The sequence below is a fragment of the Drosophila mauritiana genome, chromosome 2R (genome assembly GCF_004382145.1).
Source record: "Drosophila mauritiana strain mau12 chromosome 2R, ASM438214v1, whole genome shotgun sequence".
Lineage (NCBI taxonomy): Eukaryota > Metazoa > Arthropoda > Insecta > Diptera > Drosophilidae > Drosophila > Drosophila mauritiana.
Genome location: NC_046668.1, coordinates 16,428,226 through 16,453,899, shown reverse-complemented (window position 1 = coordinate 16,453,899; position 25,674 = coordinate 16,428,226). Strand labels below are relative to the sequence as shown.

Sequence of the window (25,674 nt, the reverse complement as noted above, 5' to 3'; positions counted from 1 at the left end):
AAAGCCGCAGGCAATAAATCCCTAGCATCGGGCGATGCGAAGGATATCGTTAGGTGTTGAGCGAAATGCATTTACAGAATTGCACAGCAAACTGGATTAAGGAGCGGGGATTAAGCGTAAGCCCGGTGGCACATGCAATTTAATTTCCATAATCCCCCTTCACGAAAAGCCAACTTTTGTTGCTCCATTGTAGTTCGTTTATTTTATACACCATTACTAAGGGACTCTCTCTTCACTCTAAATGCTAAGCTAAAGCGAAAAATAATTTATGCGGATCAAACTTAGTTGCTAAACCACCAAAATAAGCACGCGAATCGAATTAGGCGCCATCCTTCAAAACTAGTTGAAATCGTAGCTCTCATAGCCCATATCCTCACGTCGACTGCGAGGAGCTGGCTTGGGATTCCTCGTCCTCAGGGTCAGCTGGCGGTAACCCACTCCAGGCCTGTAATCCACATTGATGGGTGCATGGGGTCGCAGAGCGGACACGCCGGCCCGTCTCTTCTGCGCCTGATGGTAGAAGGCTATATCGCCGTAGCTATGCTTCGGCCACATGCACTCACAACCAGAGGGCACCGTCCGCGTCTCCGATTCCCAGCAGCCGGAGGCGTCGTTCAGTCGAATTAAATGGATGGTGCGGTTGAGCTGGATGCACGAGAAGCCCGTTGCGGAGCAAATCTAAATGCAAGTATCCCAAAGGTCATTTAACTGAATTTTTGCTTTTAATATATGTAGCTCACCTCTCGTTTCTCGCTTCGCTCGGAGAGCAGAGCTCGGAGCAGTTCATTGCCCCTGTAACCATATTCATAGTTGTAGTTCCTCGAGGGCTGCGGTGAGTAGCTGTGGGCACACGTAACCTCCACGTAGTGATTGGGACGGTAATCGCCGCTTTCCAACTTCACGGTCACCCGATTCGTAGGGCACAATGACTGATAGGTGACCACCTGTGAATGGGCAAGTTGTACATTACATAAAGTACATTATTATATTCAATTAAATTGAGTTACTTACCCCATCTGAGCTGGGATTGGGACCCAGAAACGGTACCGGTGGCATCACACTGCGAACGCGGCGCTTGCGCACGTTCTGTATCCCGTAGGGCAACTGGGAACTCAGTTCGTCTGCGTCCTCCTCCTGACCTGCGTAATCCTCCTCGCCCTCAATGTCCACATCATCTAGACCGCCAGATGGTGACTCATTGTTGGTGTACTCGGGCTGACCTGATTCCCCTGCTCCCTCTGCTTCATCCATGGCTGACCTGAAATTGCATATGCATGGAAATTTGTTAGTTTTGGCCATGAATTAGCGCTGCTCTCATCTCGCGGCCCACTGGAGCTGCTTTCGCCTCCACGACTGCCTGATGTCGCCGCAGGCAAGCGGAAATGACAGCAAAAGCGGTTTTACACATGAAGAAAAATGTGTAAGAATTCTGAACAGAACTGGCAACTAATCCTATCATGATTAAAATACTTCATCATAGTCAAAAAATTTGAAATTTCTTTTAATTTTAAAAGAACATTTTATATATCAGCTTTACATAGTCAGGAAAATTTTGAGTAATTTAAGAAAACATGTAAAATGATCTTACATTTTAAAGAACTTTTTTCCTATGTGATATTGCCTGCGGTGGTGTGGTTAAAAAAAATATAAGTTCGTTTTTGACGTTTGTTATTTGCATGGCCGCCGTTTCTTTTCTGCAATTTTTCCAGTTGGCCAACAAAAGCGCATCATTTTGCATTCAACTGCAGCAAATGCCAATGAATTTTTTAGCTTTCGCTTTGGCGCGCGGCTTTGTCTGTGGATGGAGCGACGGCCATGGGGCTGTGCCGGGAGATTCAGATTGGTGGGCAGGAGATGCTCGTGGTGATAGCGTTGTCCTGAGCCTGTGGCGCGGCACAAAGCTCTCCGCTTCGCGAATGTCGTTGGATGCCAGCGGATATCCCCCCTTCGTTGTCGATGCCTCACAGTACATCTCCCATACCCCGGAGTCCCCCTACAGATACCATCCCACCACATCCCCTTGCCCCATTCCTTACCCTATTCTTCCTGCCCCGAAGCTTTAGCCCTCCGATCCAGCGGCGTTGGCATTTTTGAAGCCCTCTTTCAGGGCAACAACGGCTTTGATAGTTTCGTCGCAAAGTTTGTGAAAATGTTTTGAAATGAATGCAGCTGGAATAGTTGAGGTGAGCGCTGGTTTGAATTAGCACAAAAAAAGGACTGGTATTAAGGGTTTTGAGTTCTTGCAACAGCGAATAATTGTGGTTTTCATGTGAATGCTTTCTAAGAGTTTTACCTAAATCGATTTTTGCTGATAGCTTAGCTTTTGCAAAGGAGGAATCTATGGGATTTGTATTTAACAAAAATATATCTGACCTTAAGAATGTACCCAAAAAGTGGCAGGGTATCCTTTCTACTGAGCACAACTAGAATGACTTATTTTTTCCTCTTCAAGGAATCGTAAGTCATATTTCGGTGGGAATTCCCTTTATATTGCTGCTTTTTTTTGGTGCATGCAAGACGCAGATTACGTAATCCCTGGCTCAGAATGCACATGATCCATGCAGCTCCTGATCTCGTTCAATCTGACAAAGGGGATAAAGCGCAGTCGACTGGAGGAATCAGCTTAAGTGCTTACGTTTGTGCTCACGCTTACGTCATGCGATGTTGTCATTGACTTTTAGTTGATATGCAACCAGCAAGCCAGAGAGCCCAGATTAGTCAGACTGCCGACTGCCGGGATGGACTCTACAGATGGAATAGGATCGGATAAGCAGGAGGAGGCGCAGGAGGAGCAACTGCAACTGGTACGGGCGGAGGAGCAGGCTTTATGGTTTGGTTCCCCCCTTCTGTCGGCTCCAATCATATGCGGCCACATTTTCACGGAATCTGAAGTCATTGAATGCGCGCTACACGCCAATGCCTCTAATTATCCATACTTTCGCTAAATAGTGATGTCTTACATATAGGAATCTTCCTCAAGGTAAGAAGCAAATTGACTTAAATAAATTTTAAAATTATGGTTTTGGTAACTAAGGCATTACTTTTGGAAAAGGATACAGATTGAAGTAAATGTTACCTTTCTCATCACTGGTCTTACCTTTGGTTGATGTTGCTGCTGCGGCTGCGACGCGCCAGCAACAATTGCTCCTGCTCCTCCGTCGGCTGCAGCCAGTCGATGTTGCTGTTGCCATTGCTATTGCTATTACTATTGCTGTTGTCCTGGTCTTTGTCCTGGTCCTGGGTAACAGCAAACCTGCCCATACCTTGAACGGCCGCATTTAAGTCGGACAATTGCAGACGGAAGTCGTTGCGAGCATTCTCTGGATCATCATCAAACTGTCCCAGTCCCATTCCCATTCCAGTTCCCATTCCCAATCCCTGTTGCTGCTGTTCGAGTTGCTGCTGTTGGTGTTGCTGTTGCTGCTGTTGCTGTTGCTGCTGCTCATGTTGCTGCTGCTGCTGCCGTTGTCGATGTTGCTGCCTGTCGTATATGCTGTGGATGGTATTTCCGTAGAGTTTTTGCTGCTGTTCCTGCTGCCATTTGGCCGGTGCTTTGTTGTAGTTATAGTTGTCATTGTTGTCGTCCTCGTTGCTATCTGCAATGCCATCAACGTCCACATCCCCGAGCTCCCACTTGTAGTTGTAATCGTTGTAGTTGTTGTCCGTGGCGCTTCTATAGCCGTATCTATTGTTTTTGAGCCCCGGCGTCGATTCCATCGTCTCCTCGCAGGCCATGGCGAGCGTTCGTCTGGAAGAGCCACTACCAAAACAGCGAGCAGCTAGAATGACGGCCAGGAGCAGCTGCAAATGTGGCAGAAACAAAGAGATTTGCTCGATAAGAAGGGTGCGGCACAAGGCAACGGAAATGTTAAACAATTGTTGTGTGGCTAATAAACTGCAAAGTGTCAACAGTTGTCGAGGGGGGGGGCTTGATATGCAAATACCCCTCAATCCGAATGGCAAACAATGCATGTGGATTAATATTTATCACATGCGATTAGGCAGCGCAATGAATAGGTTTATAAAAATATTTGCTGGGTATTTGGGCATCAAAGGCTTATTCAAACCACTGGATTTGTGTGTAAGTCATATATGCATTGTGGTTATTCATTGTAGTTGTTGTCTTAGTTGTTATTAATACCTTATCAATTCTTTAAGTACTATACTTTCGCAGTGCTACCAATTAATTTGATAAATACCTCTTTAATTTCTTGGAAAGTTTTCAAGCAACGTTTAGTTAATGTTCTTCCCCGATTTCGCATTTTATTGTTATGCACGTGACGTAGATATTTTATTCTTATCAACATGAAGATACTTAGGGAAAGCCTTGCGATAAGAATCAAATGATAATCAATAATGCTGATAAGCGCGGTTATCAGTTGGAAAAATATTACAACATGTCTAAAATTACCTTAGTAATTACGAAACACGATGGCTGCTACTTTATAAAATTCCTAGAAAATCCATCGATAACTTTCTAATTTCATTACAACTAAGAATTTAGTTTTTATTCCTTTTTTTTTTGGGAAACTCTGTAGTCTACTGCTGTCAGCCGAAAATCGACCGATAATTCAACTAAGAACTCAACAAAATTCCGATTGACGAAACCGAAAACTTAAACCTAAACAGCCTCCAAGTTCCCACTGAGCCGGCTAAGGGGAAAGTTGAATTCCCTGCTGGATGTTGACAATCAATGTGCTTGGGGAAATTGGAATAACGTCAGGACCAAAAAACCGAACCCAAATAAGATGAAAAGTTTTCGCCTGGCCTTCCCCTTATTTCCACTTTGAGGTTGAGAAACTTTTCGGTCAAGATTTTCAGACATGTCTGTATTTGTGTCTGGTGTCTATGTGCGATTTCTCTGATTATGTGGTCCTGTCCAAAAAAAAACGTAGAAGTGCCCCAAGCGAAAATAGTTGGGCGACCTTTAGCGATAATGCGCTGCACGCGCATCCTTTCCTATCCTATCCTATATAGGAATCCAGATATAGTCGTCGTACAGCTAGCTACATTCATTAGAGGCACACACTACGTGACCGAATAGTTGGCGCCGGAAATGCTCAAAACTGAGATATGAACACAGTGCTCTCCTCCAGCGGCTCCATTTCCTGTTCCCACTTTTCCTTGTCGCTCTACAAGTTCTTTTGTCTCAATCTGGCTTTAACATGTACTGCAAAAAATTGGTAACAAGTTCAAGTGGATTTCTTATTCATATATTCAATATAATATTTAACAAGACCCAGCACTTTTTTAAGTGTGGAACATACATATATGTGGAAGCATCACGGATGTATGCAAGTGTTGTTGCCGCTCTGGATTTATAAGATTTCTTTTATGCTCTGGCCGGGCCTACCACAAAACTTCTTTCATTTATCTCGGCCTCGTCCGCCCCACCTTCGATCCCCCAATTCCTCGCCAGCGCCTCCAAGTTTCGTGGGACCAGCAAGTTTGTCAAACTATTTGTATGGAATTCACAATTTGTGTTGATGAAGTTTCGCCCAAGTCGCTCCAAGTCGCAGCTTACGAAGGCGACCGCGTGATCTGCGTGAACTGTGTGAACAAGTGTTTATGGAATTGAATTATTTTCCTTTTTCCCTGTTTGGTTTAAGGCGTGTTTCCCCTAGTTTTGTTTCTGATAAACCAGGTGCGAAGGCGGGCTTTGTGTGCTATCTTTTTTGTGGCTTACAGGTGGCTTTGTGTGGCCAGTCGCTCTTTGTGTGATTTAAAGTGGCTTCAATAAGCCGATTTTCTCGGGACAAAGAAAATTTAACTTTGATGGCTGTTATCGGTTTTATTTTAACGCCATTAATAATTAAGTTAGAATGGAACTAAGTAGCTCTGAAGCTTAGCTATACTTAGAGTTTTATAAAATGTGTAGGAAAATTTAAAGTCACGCAAGATGGTTATAAACTTATAGACATCAAAATCAGATTCGAGTTTTCTTGAGGGATAAATTTCTATTACATTTAAGCAATAAATTTTTAATAACTTTTGCAATATATTTAAAATTCATACTATTTCAATAATATTGTTAAGAAATTGTTTTAGTAAACCGCGTATTATTTTGACAGTGACCTATTCCATTTTATATGGCTTTTTCTCCTTGATTTATATGTGTACATTTTCCAGGTGAATTTTAATTGAAATACAACCATAGAATTTCAGCACCATGGAAGACGCTTAGCCTCGATTTATTTTGTTATTGCTGCGAATGCGGCCCCATATTTTTGTTGCACAACCTAGCGTAATAACAAAAACAATAACACCGGCTGGGGCAATTGAAAATATAATTTCATAATTTATGGTGTTAGTTTTCGCATAGCGTTTGCAGCCTTATGCAAATGATTGCGCTTTTTGGTTGTTTATTATTTTATGTTTTTGCTGTCTACGAATTTTTTTTTCGACTGCCATTCAATTACATTTTTGCAATCAAACTGCGATGTGGCCAGACAATGTTCAGCTGCTCACCTGGCCAGAACAGACAGCCAAACATACAGGTATATATCAAAAAATATATATATGTATAGATATATACCGTTAGCATATGTACATATATGTGGGGCGTACTGTTGCATATATGTTGCATAAATTTGTGACCTTTCAGTTTTCAATTGAATTTCTCTGCACGGCGGCAATTGTTCGAGGAAAACTTGGTCCTTGCATTGGCAGCAGTCGGAAAAACAACACAACTAAGCGGGAGAGTACCCAATTTGCATGCTTGTAGTGGTATGTTTTTCGGGGCGAGGGGGTGGTGTGGAGCGGTGGTTTTTATATAACTGCAATAACATGAGCATGCAATTCTCCCCTCGATTTGTTTTAATTGTTGCTCCTTGCTCGCTCGGTCCTTGTTTTCGTTGCTGTTGATGTGATCCAAAGCCCCGCCCCCTTGTTATTGTTATTTTTTCGGCTCTGTCTGGCGCTTATTGGCAATTGTCAAATATTGGTTTTTTCCTATTATTGTTTCATCAATGGCATGAAGCGATTTTAATTAATCGCCCAAAGTTTGCCAATTTCAAAGTTTTTCGGTATTAGTTCGTTGTCATGTTCGCTGGCCAACAGTTGTCGGCATTTTAGATTATGTTTTGGGGGTTGCTTTTTCAATTAAGAGCCGCAGCAAGAGCCATCCTCTAGATTTAATGTTACGCATACGCCATGTGTGCCATCAACGGTTACCATGTTCGCACACACACACACGCAAACAGGACAACTGGCAAAAGTAGCAGATTGGTTGCTCTGCCGGCTGCAAATCCTGTTAATCACCTCTATCACAGGTGAGGCATCTGCACGTAGCTCACTTTTTGCCGCTCTAAGTCTAAGTGTTGTTACAGCAGCATGAAAGAGACAGTAAAAGATAGTTGAGGCGAGATGGTGGGTGGGGCGGAAACCTACTTACAACCACTGCTGGTAGAATGTCCTTTTTTCAGCTACATTTGGAACTTCTAGCTATTTTTTTTTATAAAATGTATATATAATTTTACAATGTGTTTCTTATTTTCTGGGTATATTATAAAAAGATTTACTTATCCCACCAGCAAATTAAACAGAAAGATCTAGCTTTATATTTATTATATATTATATAATGTATTTGTGTGTATTACATTATAATGTGGCATTGCAATTTTACCCATTTATCATATGACATGCTAGATTTGAAACGCTTTTACACTGTTTTCATTAGGAACTTGACTAGGTTGTTAGCTAGCCAGCACTGTTTATATGTTTTCATATGCAGGTGGAGAAGTTAAATACACTCCGGTCCTGTCAACTGAGACTTTGATCCGGCTGAAGCCTCTAATGCAGCAATTAGTGCCTCTTCCAACGCAGTGGCTTTTTGTGGTCCTGGTTTTTATGGACCTCGTTTGCCGATTTTGAAGGCGAGTGCATTACTCGCTTTTCTCTGACCTTTAACCGCTGGTCATTTAGATCCAACCTCTCAGCGGACCAACAATGAACAACCACCATCTATGGTTGCCAGGAATTGCGTTCCCAATCTAAAATATCCGTTTTTAGGTTTAGAAGTTTTCACCATTGTTTGGCAGCACATTCTACTCTTCAGTTCTTTTCATGTGCGGGATGCTCCATTGTGGGTTGTGGGAAATATTACTACCCAAGGGGGGTAAGGTCAATAGGTCAAATTTTAACAATCTGAGTCAAATATCGGCCAGAATTAAATTTTTGAATTTAAAGCAATTTATTTTTACTGCAGAAAAGTAGCTTATTTTGGGTATATTTTTATTATTTCCTGGCAATTAAAAATATTCTATTAAAAACATATTCCCTTGGCATTTCTATGTTAGCTTCCTGCGAGTTTTGCGTGGCTGGGGAAATTCCTGTTTGTTTGGCATGCTTTGGTTTTCATATTGATTTATATGAAGTGCGCTTGAGAGTGTGTGCGTGGAGGGAATGCAACAAGTGCAACAATGCAATCAGCACACGCACACTCGCTCAGCCGTTTACACAACCCCATGTATTTAAATGTTGCCCCAAGCATGTGTTTGTGGCATCGTGTGGAATTCTTGCATCCTTATAGTACATTTTAGAGGGCGAGTTTGTGTGTGCACAGGAATAAAAGGTTTTTATTTTAAGTCCAGATATACATAGTATAGAAAATATATATATATATCCTTGGGCAGCGATAATTGTCAAGGATTTGTAGAAAGCCTTAAAGTTGCATATCTTTCATTTGATAATCTTTAGGATGCGTATCCTTTAAGCTCTATTAAGTTTTAAGCTTAATCGGTAGAACGTCTAATATCTAATACCATTTTTTCCAAGTGCTTTAACTGAGTGGTAGTGGAGCATATTGAAATTGTTGCCATAGCGAGCGTAATCCCTGCCAGCGACGGGTTACGCGCTCTGAAAAGGGCAGATCGGCAGCCTTTTCCCAATGCTGATGCCAACAGAAAAAATGTAATAAACGCCAAGAAAAATATTTGTCAAATCAATTTAGCCCACACCAAAACGAGGATAGTATGAGGGTGTGTTTAAGTGTCAAGGGCAGGATGGAGAAAATATGCAGAGTTCACCCGCACATTCACACTTGGTTAGCACACTTTTTCGTGTGTGCGGGCGGTGGAAAGTCAGTTTGGAAAGTTTTTGGCCCAGTGAGATAAATGGCACTTGAACGTTTTATTTTCTCCGCTCCGGCGAGGCAAATAGGATGTGCGGAGGTGTTTTTCAGCAGGTTCATATCATTTGGGAATTAAAGGGTTAGCACTCTGGCTTAAATGTAGAAGGTTCGTTTTAGTTAAGAATATAACCAAGTACTACTACTCGCTACTAAAAACTATTATATTTAATTGTAAGCATGTATTTTTTTAAGCATTTATCAAAGTCCGCTTTCGTCGCTGAAAAAAAGTTGTTACTTCACGATATTTTATTCGATGCCGTTTTATTGCTTTCTTATTTGCAATTTGCCCTTTTGTGCCGGCAACCAACCCGACGGGAATACAACATGACAGCGACCCAAGTCTAGCTGTCTGTCGTGTGTGTAAAATATTATTGAAGACCCTGTTGAGAAAAGGCTTGTCTGTTCCATTATACATGTACATAAATATATATATACTTATATATATATGTGTGGCACATGCTTTGATTGAGGTATGCCGCACCAACAATAACAGGCATCCAGCAGAAATCTCCACTTATTTATTAAATTTACTACGCTGCCTGTCGCCCGGGGGATGGCGCCGAAAAGCAGGCAGCACTAAATGGAGCTCGAGATGGGAACTGGTGAGAGGTCGGGGGTACTAAGGAACTTAGCCCCCAAAGGCACGGGTGGGTTCCAGAAAAGGGCTGAAAATTAAAGTTGACCAACTGTCAGAGGACTGGCAGCTCAAGTGGCCGGAACATGCCCCACCCAAAAACCTCGGGGCTGTTGTAAATTCGCATTAAAATATGTCAGAATGACAAAAGTCTTAGTCCCTCTTTCATAATTTCGATGGAGTTGTTTACGCAGCAGCAGTGATGATCACATTATATAATGATGATCATTATATAAAAGGTTGTAGTGGTTAATACAAATACATAATACATTATTTTAAACCATTTATTTTTGTGATACCACATTCCAATTGTTTTTATTTTAAAGTATAGTTTTTACTTCACTTCATCTGTCAAAGATGAATGGTATGGTATCTCTAGGTAGCCTTCATTTTTTGTACACATTTTTTTCCTGTGGTTCTGTGATTGCTTTCACCCTCCACTGGCAATCCTTTGAGCTGTTGTCGTCGCCTGACAAATTGATGCTTTGACATCCTTCGAGCAAAAGTTTAATCTCTCTCATTGACGAAGTTAAGGCGCCCTGAGCCGTTCAAGTGTGCAAATATTTGCCGGCTGTTCTTATTAAATCTTTTTGGGCATTGCCTTGGGGTTTATGCATCAATTTATCACCCCGGTTGAGATTACGTAACGAAACTCAGATTAAGGACATCCTCCTTCCGCCTCGACTCCATTTCAATCAGTTGGGGAAGTGGACAAAAACTTCCAGCACTTTGCTGCAATTTGGGTTGGTCGAGAAAAACGTTTTGCAATTACGACTACGAATTTGTTGTCATTACTGCACTGGCTGAACGGAAATGCCTTTGAAGTTTCGTTGCAGCCGCTACCAACAATAAGTGTCATGCGAGACCCACTTCCGTTGACTCATTTTTCGTTTGCCTTATTTATGTGGCAGAACTTAATGACAATCATGTCCTGGTCCTCAGATTGCCGTTTCCAAATGCCATTCTTTGTTTATTTGTGCAGTTTTTGCCGAAAACTTTGGCTCGTTCGTCGATTGCATTTCCCCTCCCCCCAATTTCAGTTGAGTTCAAGTGGGTGGCACGGGACACATGCCCAATTTATGTTCAAACTTTACCCTCATAAATGTGACAGGACGGGTTGGGGGGTATTCTGTATAGCATTTGGTTTGCAGCCATGCCTACGGCTTGGAATGCACTCCAAACATGTCCTTGTAGGTGCCATACATCAGCCTGTGACAACAAACAAATTCCCACTTTGCCGCCTATGTGAGCTCTGTGAAAGCGCTTATTTATATCAAAGCACACATTATGGATTCGCAAATGAGTGTGCTTTAATGCAGGTACTTAATTTTCAAAAAGATTTGCTTAAGCATTCACAAATATAATAAATATCGGACTGTGTTCCATTATTTACATAAATTTTGTTTATAGCTTCTAATTTGTGCTTCAATATTTTGGAGAGAGTACACATAAAAGACATATTCAAAAGACCCTATATTTCTTTTTTAGTTGGCAATCATCAGATTTGCAGAAAGAGCAGGCCTTCAAAATGCACTTCTGCAAAGTTTGCAAATATATTTGGTAGCACGCTAAAGTTTCCTTAAAGGACATCTGCTGAAAACTTTTGATTATGTTCGGGCCTTAGTCACCTGCTTTATTTTGTATCTATTCACATAAAGGCAGATTGGGATTACGCCTAGTTATTAGTTTTGCCATTTTTATGGAAGTAAAATTTTCCAATGACATTGAACTGACCTCGTGCTGAGATTTCATTGATTGCGGTTGAAGAGTAATTTTGTCTGCTGCAAGAGCTCATGGTTCCATGGGATTTCGAGTATTTGATTGTATTTACATTGTGCCCAAATCATGAGAGTTCAAAACGCCGAAGCGGATAATGCTGGATAAAGTGGGAACCCTTTTCACAATTTGAAAATTGTGTTACTCGAGATTGTCAGCTAAGTAGATACCAAGTAGTTGAAATCCATACGGGTTATGAAAATGTATATTCATATTGTGCTCGGTGAATTTCAGTTGCGAGCCAGCGATGCAGATATACTTGGTCGACTTTGCAGTTGCAAAGATACACCGAAGCACTTGCAGATTCAGATACGAATGTACAAAGATACAGATACTGTGGAGGTAAGCTAAGCCAGCCATTCGAGTGGCAATTTGTGCGTGCAACGATCCGGAAAAGCCACTCAAGACTAGGCGAGCCACATGTGTAAGTACACCGTGAGATGGCCGCCATTGATCTGGGAATCCACAAGATATATATTCACATATTCAAGTCTCTAAATCACTTTATAGCAAGATATTTCAATGAAATTATTGTAAGAAATTTTATATAATTAATTTTAGTTTCTCCTAACTAGGCATTAATTTCTCTATATGCAGCAACCAAAAGTATGAATAGAAGTTGCCGAGATTACTAGAAAATGTGAATGCAAAGAGGGTTTGTGGCGCTTCTAAATCAGCTGGCGAATTGCATGTCGGGGGCAATTTCAGCGCGAAAAGCTACAGAAACCGGAGAAGCGGCTCAATAAAATAATCATGAGCTTGCGTTGGCCGGAAACAAATGTGCATTTAACATTCATGTTGGCCAAAAATCAAATGCACACATGCAAGCACTGCCAGGACTTAATCCTGCTGGTCCACCCCACTTTCCACTTCCACCATCCTCCATTGCAATAATCTTTTCGCTTTTCCTTTTGCTCCGTCTGTCTGTCAGGGTTATGTAAAACCAGCCACAAAGTCATTTCACTGAGCGGATGTTTGCGGCCAAATGAAGGGGCACGCAGCTCCAGCTCCAAGTGGACTCCAAGGGGAAAAGCGGAAAATGGCGTGGGGATGGGGGGAAACCGGACCGAAATCGGAAAATGGACGGGCGAAAAGCTCCTGTGTCTGGGCCACGTTTAGCACGCGCACGGTCGTAAATTTTTGGTCGGCACAGCCGACAGTTTAATTTCGATTTCCCTTTTATCCAATGGCTGCGAAAATCGCGCGTGCAGTCCAAAAAAGAGAAAACAACGCAAGCAGTTCAAAGAAAATCGGTGAAAAATCGAGGAAAACTCATGCCGGATGGCAGTGGCCATCGGCGGAAACGAACGCGACAAATGCAAGAAAGTCGCAAGTAATTCGTAATGCATAAATAAACGCACTGAGCGGCGACATTAAGGATATACGCAAAAAGGACACACAAAATGGAATTTTCCTTTTTTTTTTTTTTATAAATTTTCCCCCTGTCAACACGCTGCTGCTACTGTTGTGACATTTAAATTAAGTTCGTGATTTGGCAAATTTATTTTGATTTATGCACTTTTACATACGAGTGTACATGTGGAATGTGGAAAATCTAGTTTCAAACGAATCTCGCTGGCAAAAAAGCGAGGACACACAATTAATTGTCTTGTCATGGCTGCGAAAATTAATTTCAATTTTTGAATGACATCTAATTGCGATGCCAAGAGGGATTTCAATAAATTTGGGCCATTACTCGATTCTGGGTCATTGGAATGATCTAATTACGGCGGGAATCACATTTGGCTTATACCAAAATCAATCAAGAGCTGGCGGAAATTAACCATATATAGAAAACAAATAGCATCATGAGCTCTGAAATAATTCAATAATACGAATAAATAGATTGCTGTGAATAAACTTTGCCTTTAATACAAAATATTTATTTCATTTATGAATTAAGATTGCCAAGCAAAATAAATCCGTTCACAGTGAATTTTCTGTTCGCCTTCAATTCCATCTCATCCATATTTAAGTAGACTTTCGGGATATAAACCTTTTACGTTCTGTTACCCCAAATCCCTAACTCTTTCGAAGTCCTGCACGTTCATAAAGATACAACAGAGAGGGCAGAGAAAAAATTGAAAAAGGTCAAGTGGCGGTAAATATAAACTGTGTATGGCATAAAAGTTTATATTGCACATTTGCACACATGCAGGCCACTTAGTCATAAACGTCTCTCTGTCCGAGGAACATGTACATATTTATGCATTGTGTATAAATTTTTCAATATAATTTTATTCGCTTACTGGCCGCTACTTCTCAAATTTGGTTATCACTGAAACGTGTGTGCGCAGCAGAATACTCTGTCTCTTTCTCATGTCCTCGGACTGTCTCTTTCTTGACTCACTGTTCCGTCTCTTTCTTGTGATCTGCGCTTGTCTCTTTCATATCGACACACTGTCCGTCAAAAAATTTTATTGCTTCAGCTGCGAGAGTCGCATTAAAAACAAATCAAAGATACAAAGGACATAAATACTTTTACGAGTTGAAAGCTGTCGTATTATTTGGAAGGAAAGCTGCGTAATGTTTCAATGGGATTTTCACCAATTTTGCCAATTTTGTTATGATTTTTCACTCAACTGTTACTCAAGTTGTGCAATTTAGCCCAAATAGAAGGCAGGCAGAATCGATTTGATGAGTCCATTGATTTGGTAAAAAAAAACCAACAGAGAAACCAGGCCAATGAATTATTTAGCCAATTTTATAAAATGCCAGACACCGAGCATTGTAATTAACTTATATATAATTACATTTTGCGGCTGCGTTTAACTGGGAACCGCATACAAAATGAACACATTTGGCTTTTTAACTTTAGTGTTTGCATGTGCGTGGTCAATAATTAAAAAACCTCCGATGAACCAATAATTTAGCTATTGACAGTATTTTTCTTGCCAAAGCTTGAGCTAGCCAATAAACTTGGAGTAATGTAATCATCATAAACTGTCTGTATATTTATTTTCATGGATTTTAATCAACTGTTGCTCATTAATTGGCGATTTACTGACTGCTATTTTTCCGAGTTAAATAAACGAAGTGAAATAACCGCGTGATTGATGATCGCTAATTAACTTTGATAATATTAATATTATTATTGTGATTATTGGCCTCTCGTTTGATGGTGATGAAATGACCTGGTTACCGGTGAACATCAAATGCCATTCCGGCCATGCGATCTAGAAAGCTTGTTAAGTTCGTATAATCAGGATGGCCGTTGGTAATTATGTGCATATAAATTGCGTGTTGCAGGAAAATGGATTTAATATCAACGATCCGGCCATCTCTTCCTTTGACTGGTCAGAATCGAAGTTAAAGCTTCTTTAACCGCTGAAATTCTGGCAATTAGTCAAAAAAAATGGGGCTAAAATTGCCTGCGGTTAGCCGGCTATTTTCAGTGGCAATTTGCCGGAATGATTTGGTAAAAGTTTTTCGATTAACCTAAAGGGCCAAGGACAACTATTAGGGGTATATATATGTATATGTGTGCTACAGTACACACCCTTCATCATCTCCCCTGCGACACTCCTATTTTGGCCTATTTTTATGAGCGAAGTTTTAATGATTTACGAGTTATAGTGCAACACATTCGCTTCGCACGAAGTTTTCCAACTTGTTAAGGGTTTTTAACATCAGCTGCTGCTGCAGATGCACCGAAAAACTATGATTCTAATTTCATTGTTAAATATCTTTTTTACAAATATTCTAATTTCTTATTTTTGTGCGGCAGAGATTTTTTAGATAAAATATATATAGATATTATATATGACAAGATATGCATTTTATTAAAGAGCATTTGTAATTATTTTGATATTTACATATATTTAATAGAATACAAAATTATCTACTTTATTTCATTTAAAAAAATATTAAAATATTTTGTGCCGTGTTCTGTAAATTTCGTAAGTCCGGCAATTAAGCGCCATCTGGCGGTGGGCGTGGCACTAACCGGTTTCTCACTTTTCGGCGCAGATTTTCCGAGGGGATCGAATCGAAATTGAGTGAGAGAGTCGAGTGCTCCATTGATTGAAATTTACGATTTGCGGGCCTGAGCTTGTTGTCCTCGAAACGGAAATGTTGTCATTGGCAATTCAGGGCGCCATTTCGCCTTCTGGCCAAGCGACGCGTCACTTTTATGGCAAACGGAAGTCCTCGTGTTATTTATGTCCTGTGGGTAATCTTCGAAGGGGGGCGGAATAGCTGAACGAGGCCAGCGGAGAGGAGGTGTTGTCCTCAATTATGCTCTCGGTGAAGGGGAAAACTCTCGCCTGCGGCGCCTATTTATTAGCTTATTAGGACGCCGTGGCCGAAAAGCAAACAATGGCCGATGTGAAAATCCAATTAAATGTGACATCTGCCCCAGAAAATCCACGGCGTGATTTTGATATATGGGTTAAGTCGAGTGTGAGGCCCATGGCCCAATAAACAATTGATGAAACTTTCATTCGATCAGCGAAGCTAATTTATGAAGGCAACCGACGGTATTCGCATCGGCGATGGTAATTGACAATGCCAAATGACTGACTGTGGGCCAGGCCCGCAATTAGTTCCACATAATGATGCATCATTATGGCCAGTAATTCATCAACACTGCTGGCACACCCTTCCATACTCTGTTCTCTGCCCCCTGCTCCTTGCACCACAGTTTTTCCCCAATCATAAATCACGCCGAAATTTAGGCTCTTTCGTGGCCACGGTGCGTATGGGCAATTTGATAAATATTCAAGACAAATATGCAAAGCTCTGTTTCCCACCACTCGCAAGAAGTTGGGCCCTATATATATATATTTTTTACCTAGCCAGAAAGAAGAGCATTATTTAATCTCGTTTCGCAGCGACATTTTATCTGGGCGGGAAAGCAGCGCTAATAAGTCTGCAACGTGACATTTGCCATTTGGCGGTTCGGTGGCAAATAAAGTTTTGGTCCTTGGACAGCCGGCGGCTGCAAATGAAGAAGATGACTTTATCGTGCCACTACGAAAAAAAAAGAAATGCGGAGCAAAAAAGTGTACAAAAATGGCTTCGCCATGTTGCCGTGGCGAATGTAAATAGCAAAACGTGATGGGCATTCTGGGTGGGGTTGGGTGGTTGGGGTGGTGAACTAGCAGCTAAAAGTGACAATAAATGCCGGCGGTTATGTATAAATTGCTAAAGTGTGCGGAAAGATTTACGGGTCCAACCAATGGACCAAAGTGCCGCCCAGCCATGGTCCTTCGACCGCCCACTTTTCACCCATTTCCCACCCACTAGTTCTCAAACAAATAAGCAAAGCTCAGGGCCTGGCCAGGTGCTTTTAGCTTGATTGCCAGCTCAGGACGTTGCAAAACAGGTGGGTCTGGTGGATCTGGTGGTTCGGATGGTTCAGATGCTTCACACGGATCCTGTGGATCGGGCGGGTCAGGTGATGGGCTCTGATGGGCTGGCAAAGAAGCAGCCCAACCCACTCACAATGACAGTTTGGCCAGCACTCGACGAGGCCGCTTGTCGCATTCAAGTGGCAGATAGAGATGGCTAGAAAGGAGGGACTACTTCCATCAAGAGCTCAAGGAGCTGTTGCCGTACTTATAGCCGTGTTGCCACCTTGTCAGCCAAGTACTGACCTAATCATTTGCATGGGGTCAGTCGATTGGCTGGCAAATTGATTTCAATTAGCTTGCCCTGCCTTTAAAAGCCGACTTTTCATATTTCCCTCTGGAAATATTAACAGAATTATTAAAAATTTTCTCCCACAGACGGCGCATATAATTCACAAACATGCGCATAATTTTTGGGGACACCGGATGAGTGCTGAGCCCAAACATCATTACCATCTGCACTCCTATCGCATTTGGGGCTTAATGAGGCGAGGGGAGTGGCTCCCACTCCCACTTTGTCCCAGTTCTTGTGCCCAACTCACACTTGAACCATTTGTCGCCATATTTATTTTAATGGTTGCTCAATTTAATCACTTCGACATCGGCGCCACCCGCTGATGAACTCAAGTGGGTGGTGGTTGCAAAACTGAGGGGATTGGGTGGGAAATTCATTGGATTGCCGTGGTGGCAATTCGGTGGAGGCACGTAAAGCAGAGAAAGTCAAGGCTCCTCTTTTATTTTTGTGGTTGAAAAATGTTTCAAGATTTCATTTTATGCGACATTTAATTAAGCGAGCGAACTTTTTTTAAGTTTTAATGGAGGATGTCGTCGAGCACGCGAGCAATATACCCACACACACACACACATTGAAAAACATATAGCCATGCATATGTATATGTAGCGGAACACATGCACAACGCTTTTCTCGAACACATTACGTATTACTTTAGCACACTTTACCCAACGATTTCACTACCCTTCACAAAATATGAGGTACATCCTTATTAATGCAAAGGTTTAAAGATATATTTCCATATATATTATTAAAAATTTCAAAAAGTAATAGATACGAAGGCATTTCAAAAAGTATCTCGAGGTCATAGATTATTAAAGAATTAAGAGAATGTTTTGAAAGTAAAATACAGTACTTGCAAGTAAAAATTTAAAATTAATAATTTTATTACTTAAATTATTCTTATTCTTTAATAAATTTCCAAAGTAAGAGTATGCCATCTTTGCCAGCCAGAAAACTGCATATATACACACATATTTCCCCCATAGCCTTTGCACTTTGCTTAACTGTTTATTAAATTGACTTTCAGTCGCGTGGATGCAGTAAAATATTTTGCGAGAAAATATTTGAAAATTTATTAAATCAACCCGGCAATGCATCTTCATCCCGCTCAGCATCGTCCTGATCCCGGTGGGTGCAGAGGAAGCTTGCTTACAGGATGGGAGTCCTGGGCCTGCATTTTGTTGCCTGGCCAAGTGAAATGAGCTGCATCCGGTCTGTAGCAGCTGCAGGCGTTGCATTCTTAACGCCCCAGCACTCTTTTGCCCACACTCACATGTCCTGCAGCTGGAAAGGCCACGGGCTACCGCTGCATCCTGCCAGCCGCATGGGTATGTTCATGTGCATGTGTATGTGTGTGTGAGTGGCCGTGGGTGTGCGGTAGCCACTGTGTGTGTGCGCACTTTATTCCTTTTCCTCTGCGCTAGCGCATTTCCGCTCCGCAGACACTGAAACTGATACGATGGCAGGCAGCGAATTTTGATGCATTTCCGGGGAAGCTGCACCACGTTTAATGGTGGAGCGCGCACGCGAAGAATTTATGTTCAATCTTAGGAAAATAATGATTATCTTTTATTTTATGGTTGAGCGCACGACGACATCCTCCTACTTCTTTTCTCCTCTTTCCATGCATCCCAGCCATATTTTCCGGATGCACAAGTAGCACGGAGTTCAGCTTACGATTGCACTTGTCCTGTTACAGGACAATTATCGGGCGACACAAATTGCAATTGCTCGAGGCTTCGGTCAATTGATGGCCAACCATTCATTATGTCCCGGAAACAGACAACAACAGACAAGGGCCAACGCCCACAAAACGATTTAAATTGTGATTGGGTGGGCGTGGTGATTGAAGCGTTCTTCATGGGTTAATATCCTTTAGGGTCTTGGGGATTGACGAAGATTTGATAGTGCGGTTGACTGGCACATTTCCCCCTTCTGTATGCCATCATAGTGCAGTCCGAGATGGCAAATCTTAAGGGGGGAACTGGGATGTGCGGTTAGGTGCTTTAAATGGATGAACTTTACTTTTCTGAGATGGAAAACTAATATACATGCTAAAGAAAATCTTTATACTAAACTCTAATCTGAAATATAGAGTATATAGAGTTCAAATACAGACTTCATATCTTACAGCTTTAAGTACGTTTTTGGTACTCGTGCTATCTTGCATAAATGTAATTTGCTTTCTGGCAAACTTTAAACACTTCCACATACAAGTATATGCAGAAATTATTCACGTTGCCTCATCATTATTTCGAAGTGTGTGAGGCGTGGTAAGAGGCACATCCTTGGAACTTTCCAAGAGGAAACCGAATAGTATTCGCTTTCTTTATTTCGTGCGGCGCATGGAGGAACTTTCTACGGATAACGTCACTCAGGGCGAGATGTGCTCAAGCCCCGCAAATGACGTAACCTGTTCCAATCTCCTGGAGAGCTCGAGCGCGCGGAACTCCAAACACTCAGCCACCCAACCACCCACTTAGTGTCCGACCATAAATTCCAATTAAAGTTGCCAGCTACTAACCGGCCAAAAACAGAGAGAATCCGCCAAGTGCGTTGGTGTATGTTTTTGGTTTTGATTAAGTATACGCCCCGTGGCAAATGCAGCAGTAGTAGCAATAGTTGGCGGCATGTGGCGCGCTCGTTGCATTCAAATGGCACTGGCATTTGGCCCAGCTGCATTCCATTTTCGATTCCCATTTCAATTCATTGGAACCACCACGTTGCGGTGGTTTCTTTTTTTTTTTTTTGGCGCTGGGGGCGTGGGGTCGTGGCAGGTCGAGTGGAGTTAACTTTTTTGGCTCGCCATGTTGACTTTGCGTTTAATTGTTTTATTGTCCGCCAAGTGTTGGCCATCACACACACACATACATATGTACACGCGCACGCACACAGAGACACAGTCGCACTTGAAGTTTGCTCTCTGCCGGACAGTTTGGCCTGTCGTTGACCTCGTTGGCGGATTCCCGCCTGGAAGAGCCGGCACTGTTCTGGCCATCTTCTCCATTGCTATTTTTTTGCGCGTTTTTCAGTTCGCTGAGTTGTCGAATTCAGAAAGAGAGTACGCCGACCGTCGCCTGCTGTCTGATATACGAGCTTCTGCCGGCTGCACAAATTATGCCAAGTGCAATACTTGAGGCACTGGCCGGGAAGGGGGCGTGGCACCAGCAGATTGGCGGCTTTAATTAACTTGGGGCACGGAAAAACAAGTTTTTCAGACAAAAGTGCCATTGTTTACTTTTCTTTAATTTAATTAAAATTTTTTACTTTCTCAGGTTACCTTATAATTTAATATTTATATCAAAAAATATTCAATATGCATTATGATTTAATTAAATTTGGATAATAAATTTCACAGCTGTATACAAAAATACTTTTGGCTACAAATTCTTCTCTCTGTACGCGTAATTCTCATTACTTCGTGCGTGCTGTTCGTTAAGTCCTGCTTTAATTTCAATTTTTATTAACAAGCAACTTCATTACGGAGTTTCAGTTGCAACAGTAGGAAAACATGCCCACTCACTAATCCTGCGCCCCCAAAATGTCCTTATCCCGGTCTAAGCTGACTTTAACAGGACATTAAGCCGACATATACACATAATAAACGCTGCATGTGTTTGCGTTGCGGTCTCAGACGGAACCAAAATATTTGGACACCACAAAGTGCAACAACACGCCAGTGTTCCAGGTGGGTGAGCAGACATAGCCCACCAACCCAAGCCCAAGCAAACCAAACTAAACCGAAACAAAATACCAAAACTGCCCAAAAACAAACAGCAGGAGCATTACTTTAATGGCCATAGACCAGCCCCATCCACTGCCAACTTTCTTGGCCAAGGTAAGCAATTGCGTGCCGGCCATCCATAAGTTTTCCGCCTGTTGGCAATCCGGTCACATAGCCATTGGACCCACGTCAGCCACTTCCGAATGCATACACAGTTGACTTGTCAGCCTGTTAATTTGCTAAATAATTTTCGAATCCGCACCCGCCCCTTTTCGAAAAGTAACGTAACTCAAGTTGGCACGCCCATCTCGAGCAGAAATCGTGCCAAATATTCGCAATGCGGATGTTGTAGTCAAATTTTGGGTGTATTAGTGATTCCATCAACTATTTATTGTGGTATAAACCAACTTGAAAATATTTGAATTAATTTTTAAACAAAATATTACTGAGGTATGCTTTGTTTTCGTGTATAAAATTTAAAAATCTTCTTTTTATCTATTCCATTTATTACTTCTTTTTAAGTTTTAAAATATTTGTTTAAAAATTTTCTAATAACATCATATTGTTAATGATAACCAGCTAAATTCCGTATCTCAGAAAATCGAACTATCCAACATCAAATTTAGCTTAGTCTAATTTCATCGAAAAGGATACGTTTTGGGGCTGGGGAGCAACTATTTATGATTTCCCAACACGATTCGTCCTACACCTTTTGCTACTCCTTCGTTTATTTGTTTGTCGTTTGCTGACTACGTGAGATTGTTTGGGGCTTAAAAAAACCAGATAAACCCTGAACCAAATGTCCTTCAAACACACACACGGCGACTCTCGTCAATTAGTGTTGAAGATTTAATTGTGGCACGTGTGAACTTAATTAAATGGCATTAGTTTGTGTAATTGTAGACAGGATAAGTGCGGTCGCGGACCCAAAGGGTCCATAATTATAAGGGGGGGATGTGAAAGAACCACACGAATAAAGGATGGTAATTAATGTGCAACTTTGGCCAGTGCATTTGCATTCCAATTAATTTTTGGGCACGCATGCAATATGCATTTTTTACGCTAACTTTTGTTTGCCCGCTGTGAAGGAAGTAAAATTGGCAAACAGGACGAAAGTGTGGAGATTCGCTCGTTATTATTTCACAGGTCCTGGCAAAGTGTTTTGCGTTGTGCCCAACTTTAGTTGCATTTAATTAGCATTATTGTCATGGCAACGACAAAACCCATTTGCGGTGTAAATTAACTCGGTTTCCGAATGAGATGGTTGATTACCCAAAAATCATACTTTAAATATAAACAATTTTAATTAATTTAAGCACCGAATATTAGTTGTGCATGCAAATTTGGTGCTGCGAATTGCGGTTTCAGCATGGTTCATTTAATCAGGTCAACTCATTTCCCAGGCACATGTTTCCTGTTTCAAATGGGAAACGGATTTGTTTGCTACAGGAACACATACTCAAAATTCCGACTAGATAAATGGTATATAAATCTCAAGACTATCGTGGCGGCACTAAATCTAAATGCAATGCATCTAATATGAACAAATTGGCAAGCAATTAGAAAGCATTTGAGTTTAAGCCGTAATTTGTGCAAGGATATCATTGTTTTAGCAACTCCTAAAGTAACTTGAAAATTAATTCCAGATGTTTACCGGCAGATGTTTTCCAAAATCGTAGCATATGCCATTGCGAAACCAATCACGAATATTAACTGCAAGGTTAGCTACTTTACACAGCTTATGGCTTATTGAATGCCAAAATGTTTCTACATTTCACTGCCAAAACATGACCACAGAGAATGGATGCAATTTGGGCCGAGCTTATTTATTTAACTGACGTGTTTTTCGGTTGTGGGTAGTGTCAAAAACACGTACCGAATGCTAATCACACAATTTGTTTCGTACCAAATTTGAAACTAGGCTTTTGATTCACTTTAAGCCCTCTGATTAGATGAAGGACTTTTAGCGAAGTCAGGGGAAAGCATCGGCAAATACAAATTATAATGGATGGGGGGCAGAAAAGCATGGCCAAAATAATAAACAATGAAAATTCGGCTCTAATTTCGGGTCATAACACATTTTGCGAGCAGACAAGAACCTAATTTAATTCTGTGTGAAAGGCATGGCATGGCGTTTGTTGTTTTTAGCCAAATTTCCTGTGGAAATTCTTGTCATTGCACTTAAATAATGTAAATATAATTTGGCTGTTTGAGCACATTTTATGCGAGACCATGTTTTTTCGGCCATGACGAAAATTGGGGACATGTTTTTGTTTGCTCATTTCATTTGGCTGCATGCAGGTGACAATGCAACTAATTATAGTCAACAATGTGGCATGCCCCATCCAATGTTCCACGCCCCTTGGCACCATTCTAAATAAATCAGAAAGTAATTAAAACAACATGAAATGCGACTGTGAGTTACAGTCGCAGCTTCGGCTGCCGTTTGAGCTCCAGTTACAGTTTCAGTTGCATTTTCATTTTCATTTTTGTTTCCGTTTTAGTTCCAGCGGAAGCTGCACTTGCCATCCTTGTATTGCGGTGCTACCCATTTAGCAAACAAAATAAAATGGTAAATGAAATTATAGGGACAATTAGCTGGTCATTGGATACCCTAATGCAATGCAGGTCTTCTAGTTAACCAAGTTCCCATTAATCATAAGCTAATTGTTCATCGCAAGTGTATGATAAGATTTTTAAAGCATATTAGTAGGCATCAAGTTTCCATTAAACTTTGAATAGTTTATTCCAATCCATTTTAATGCAAAAAAGCAATATATTTCAAAGTGCTTTCTGATGTTTCTTGTAACCTTACATTTTTTTTAAGGGTATACACAACAAAACCAACAATGACAACCATCGTCGTGGAAACACAGCCTCAGCAAAACAAAACTGGGAATAGGAAGTATCTTGGGATGGGTATTCGCCGGGATTCAGGGTGGAGGCAACAAGCGATGGCCAAAAGGGAAAAAAGGCAGAAGCAAAACAAACTTAATTTACGCTTATTTGCGTTGACAAATGCTTCCGAAGGAGTGCAACTTTTAATTGCAAAATTTATTTAATTTGCTCATGCGATGCGAAGCTAACTGATTAACACAGAGAATGCAGTAAATGCAGTAGGATTTAAGTGGAATAAAGCAGCGGAATTTTTCAGTAATCAGTAACATCTATTTAATCCCCCGATGGCTTCACATAGGTGTCACTTTCATGATAATTAGCGAACCACTTCGCTCGAGGGCGGCCATACGTCATGGCCAGTTGTCAATTGGCCGGAACGATTTATGGCCCAGTTTAATCAGCATCCGGCCGCCATAAAATGCGAAATCAATTTTGCCATGGCTAGCATTAAATTCTTTGCAAGTGACGTAGCAAGAAATGTACATTAGTTGTGGCGAAAGTGTGCTAGCGCTTTTTGCAGGCAGTGTTTCTTTCGTTTTTTTTGCCGCAGGCGGAATTTTCATTAAAGCATTTTTGATGTCTAATTTGCATATTTTTGCAGCTGGCCGAGTTGCATGCCGACACTCTGAGGCAGCCAAGTGACACGTTAAGCATTCAAAAGCGGGTGGAAAACTGGCCTGGAAAATGGGCTGTGGAAAGTGGAAAGGCCTGCACTGCACTCGAAAGAAAAGTGCAAGCTCTTCTCTGCTGACGGCGATGGCCGGCTGTCACTCGCTCCTCTACTGCTGTTCTGCTCTTCTTCTCTTCGCCGCCATGGCTCAGATTTTGGCCAGGACAAAGTGTCGAGTGGCAACACTAATTCGCATGCTGCACGAACAACAGCAGCAACATGGAAACTGCACACAAGCCCATCCCCCCCCCTTTTTTTTTTGTTTGGATTTTCAGCTAAATTTGTGCCAGCGCTTTTCCCGCTCGCTTTTTGTTAATTTCCAATTTTCAAACCATTTCTGGCTGACTGTGTGCACAGCTGCTCTGTCTGTGTGTTTGTGGGCGGGCTTGTGGGTGTGGGTAGTTTCGGTCAACATTTCGTTTGGCTCATGGCATTAATTCAATTACTGTTTGCATATTGCCAGAGATCCAAGCTCATGTAAGTTTTATCGTTACCGGGCAAAAGGATGTTGCCGTTGCACATGCATTCTTGCGAGAAGAACTTTAAACTGTTCGCCAAAACTGCAATGGGCTTATGAAGCAGTGCAAGCAAAATCACACAGAGTTTTAGAAGTATTCAAAAGTAATTTGGATTCGAAACTGATAGGAAAGAGAGTATGTTATGCAAATATTTTTATCAGGAAATTTGAACACAATCGAAAAACTCCCTTTAGAGTTGGGTTGTAAATCTTTCAGAATTTCGAGCAAAGTATTCATGACTTCATAATCGTTTGCAGTGCAGCAAATAGTGAAGTGTAGAAAGAATTTCCAAATTTGTATTTATATTTTTTGTTCGTACACAACAGATATGTTGAACTTACCAATGCTTTGGAACACATGACGCAACAATGCTGATGCCTTTTTTTGATTTTTGCGAATATTCAAGGAACCTGATGAGTCTGGGCAAATTTTCAAAGACAACTGACAACAGATCCTTGTTTCATATTTTGTAACTGTAGAACTTATTCCCATATATTTCAGTCACCGAAACAAATTTCTCTAACTTTTCACCGACGGTTCGGAGCGATCGCGACGCGATTTTGTTCAGGCTTCTGCGAATTGGTATTGGCTTTTGTTGCGAATGAGCCACCAGAAGCCAGATGCTTGGCCATTTATAATGTTGGCCAGAAGTGTTAGCCGTGGTTTAGCGCCATGGCC

The 25,674-nt window shown here is 41.4% G+C and overlaps 1 protein-coding gene across 1 annotated transcript; it reads right to left on the bottom strand.

The window, feature by feature from the left end:
• Nucleotides 1-60: 60 nt before the first annotated feature.
• On the bottom strand, nucleotides 61-25,379 carry LOC117137543 (myb-like protein AA). Its single transcript, XM_033299040.1, has 5 exons — nucleotides 25,338-25,379; nucleotides 3,098-3,801; nucleotides 1,012-1,258; nucleotides 741-944; nucleotides 61-678 (listed from the first exon to the last, which is right to left on the bottom strand). Exons 1-5 carry the CDS (start codon nucleotides 25,353-25,355, stop codon nucleotides 340-342), a joined length of 1,512 nt encoding a protein of 503 aa, XP_033154931.1. The 5' UTR covers nucleotides 25,356-25,379; the 3' UTR covers nucleotides 61-339.
• Nucleotides 25,380-25,674: the final 295 nt, after the last annotated feature.

Bases quoted from the DNA above. Each gene is read 5' to 3' on its own strand.
- LOC117137543 (XM_033299040.1), bottom strand. The intron at 1,259-3,097 runs GTAAGACCAGTG...ATGCAATTTCAG, and splicing joins AGCAGCAACATCAACCAAAG to GTCAGCCATGGATGAAGCAG. The intron at 679-740 runs GTGAGCTACATA...ACTTGCATTTAG, and splicing joins AGCGAAGCGAGAAACGAGAG to ATTTGCTCCGCAACGGGCTT.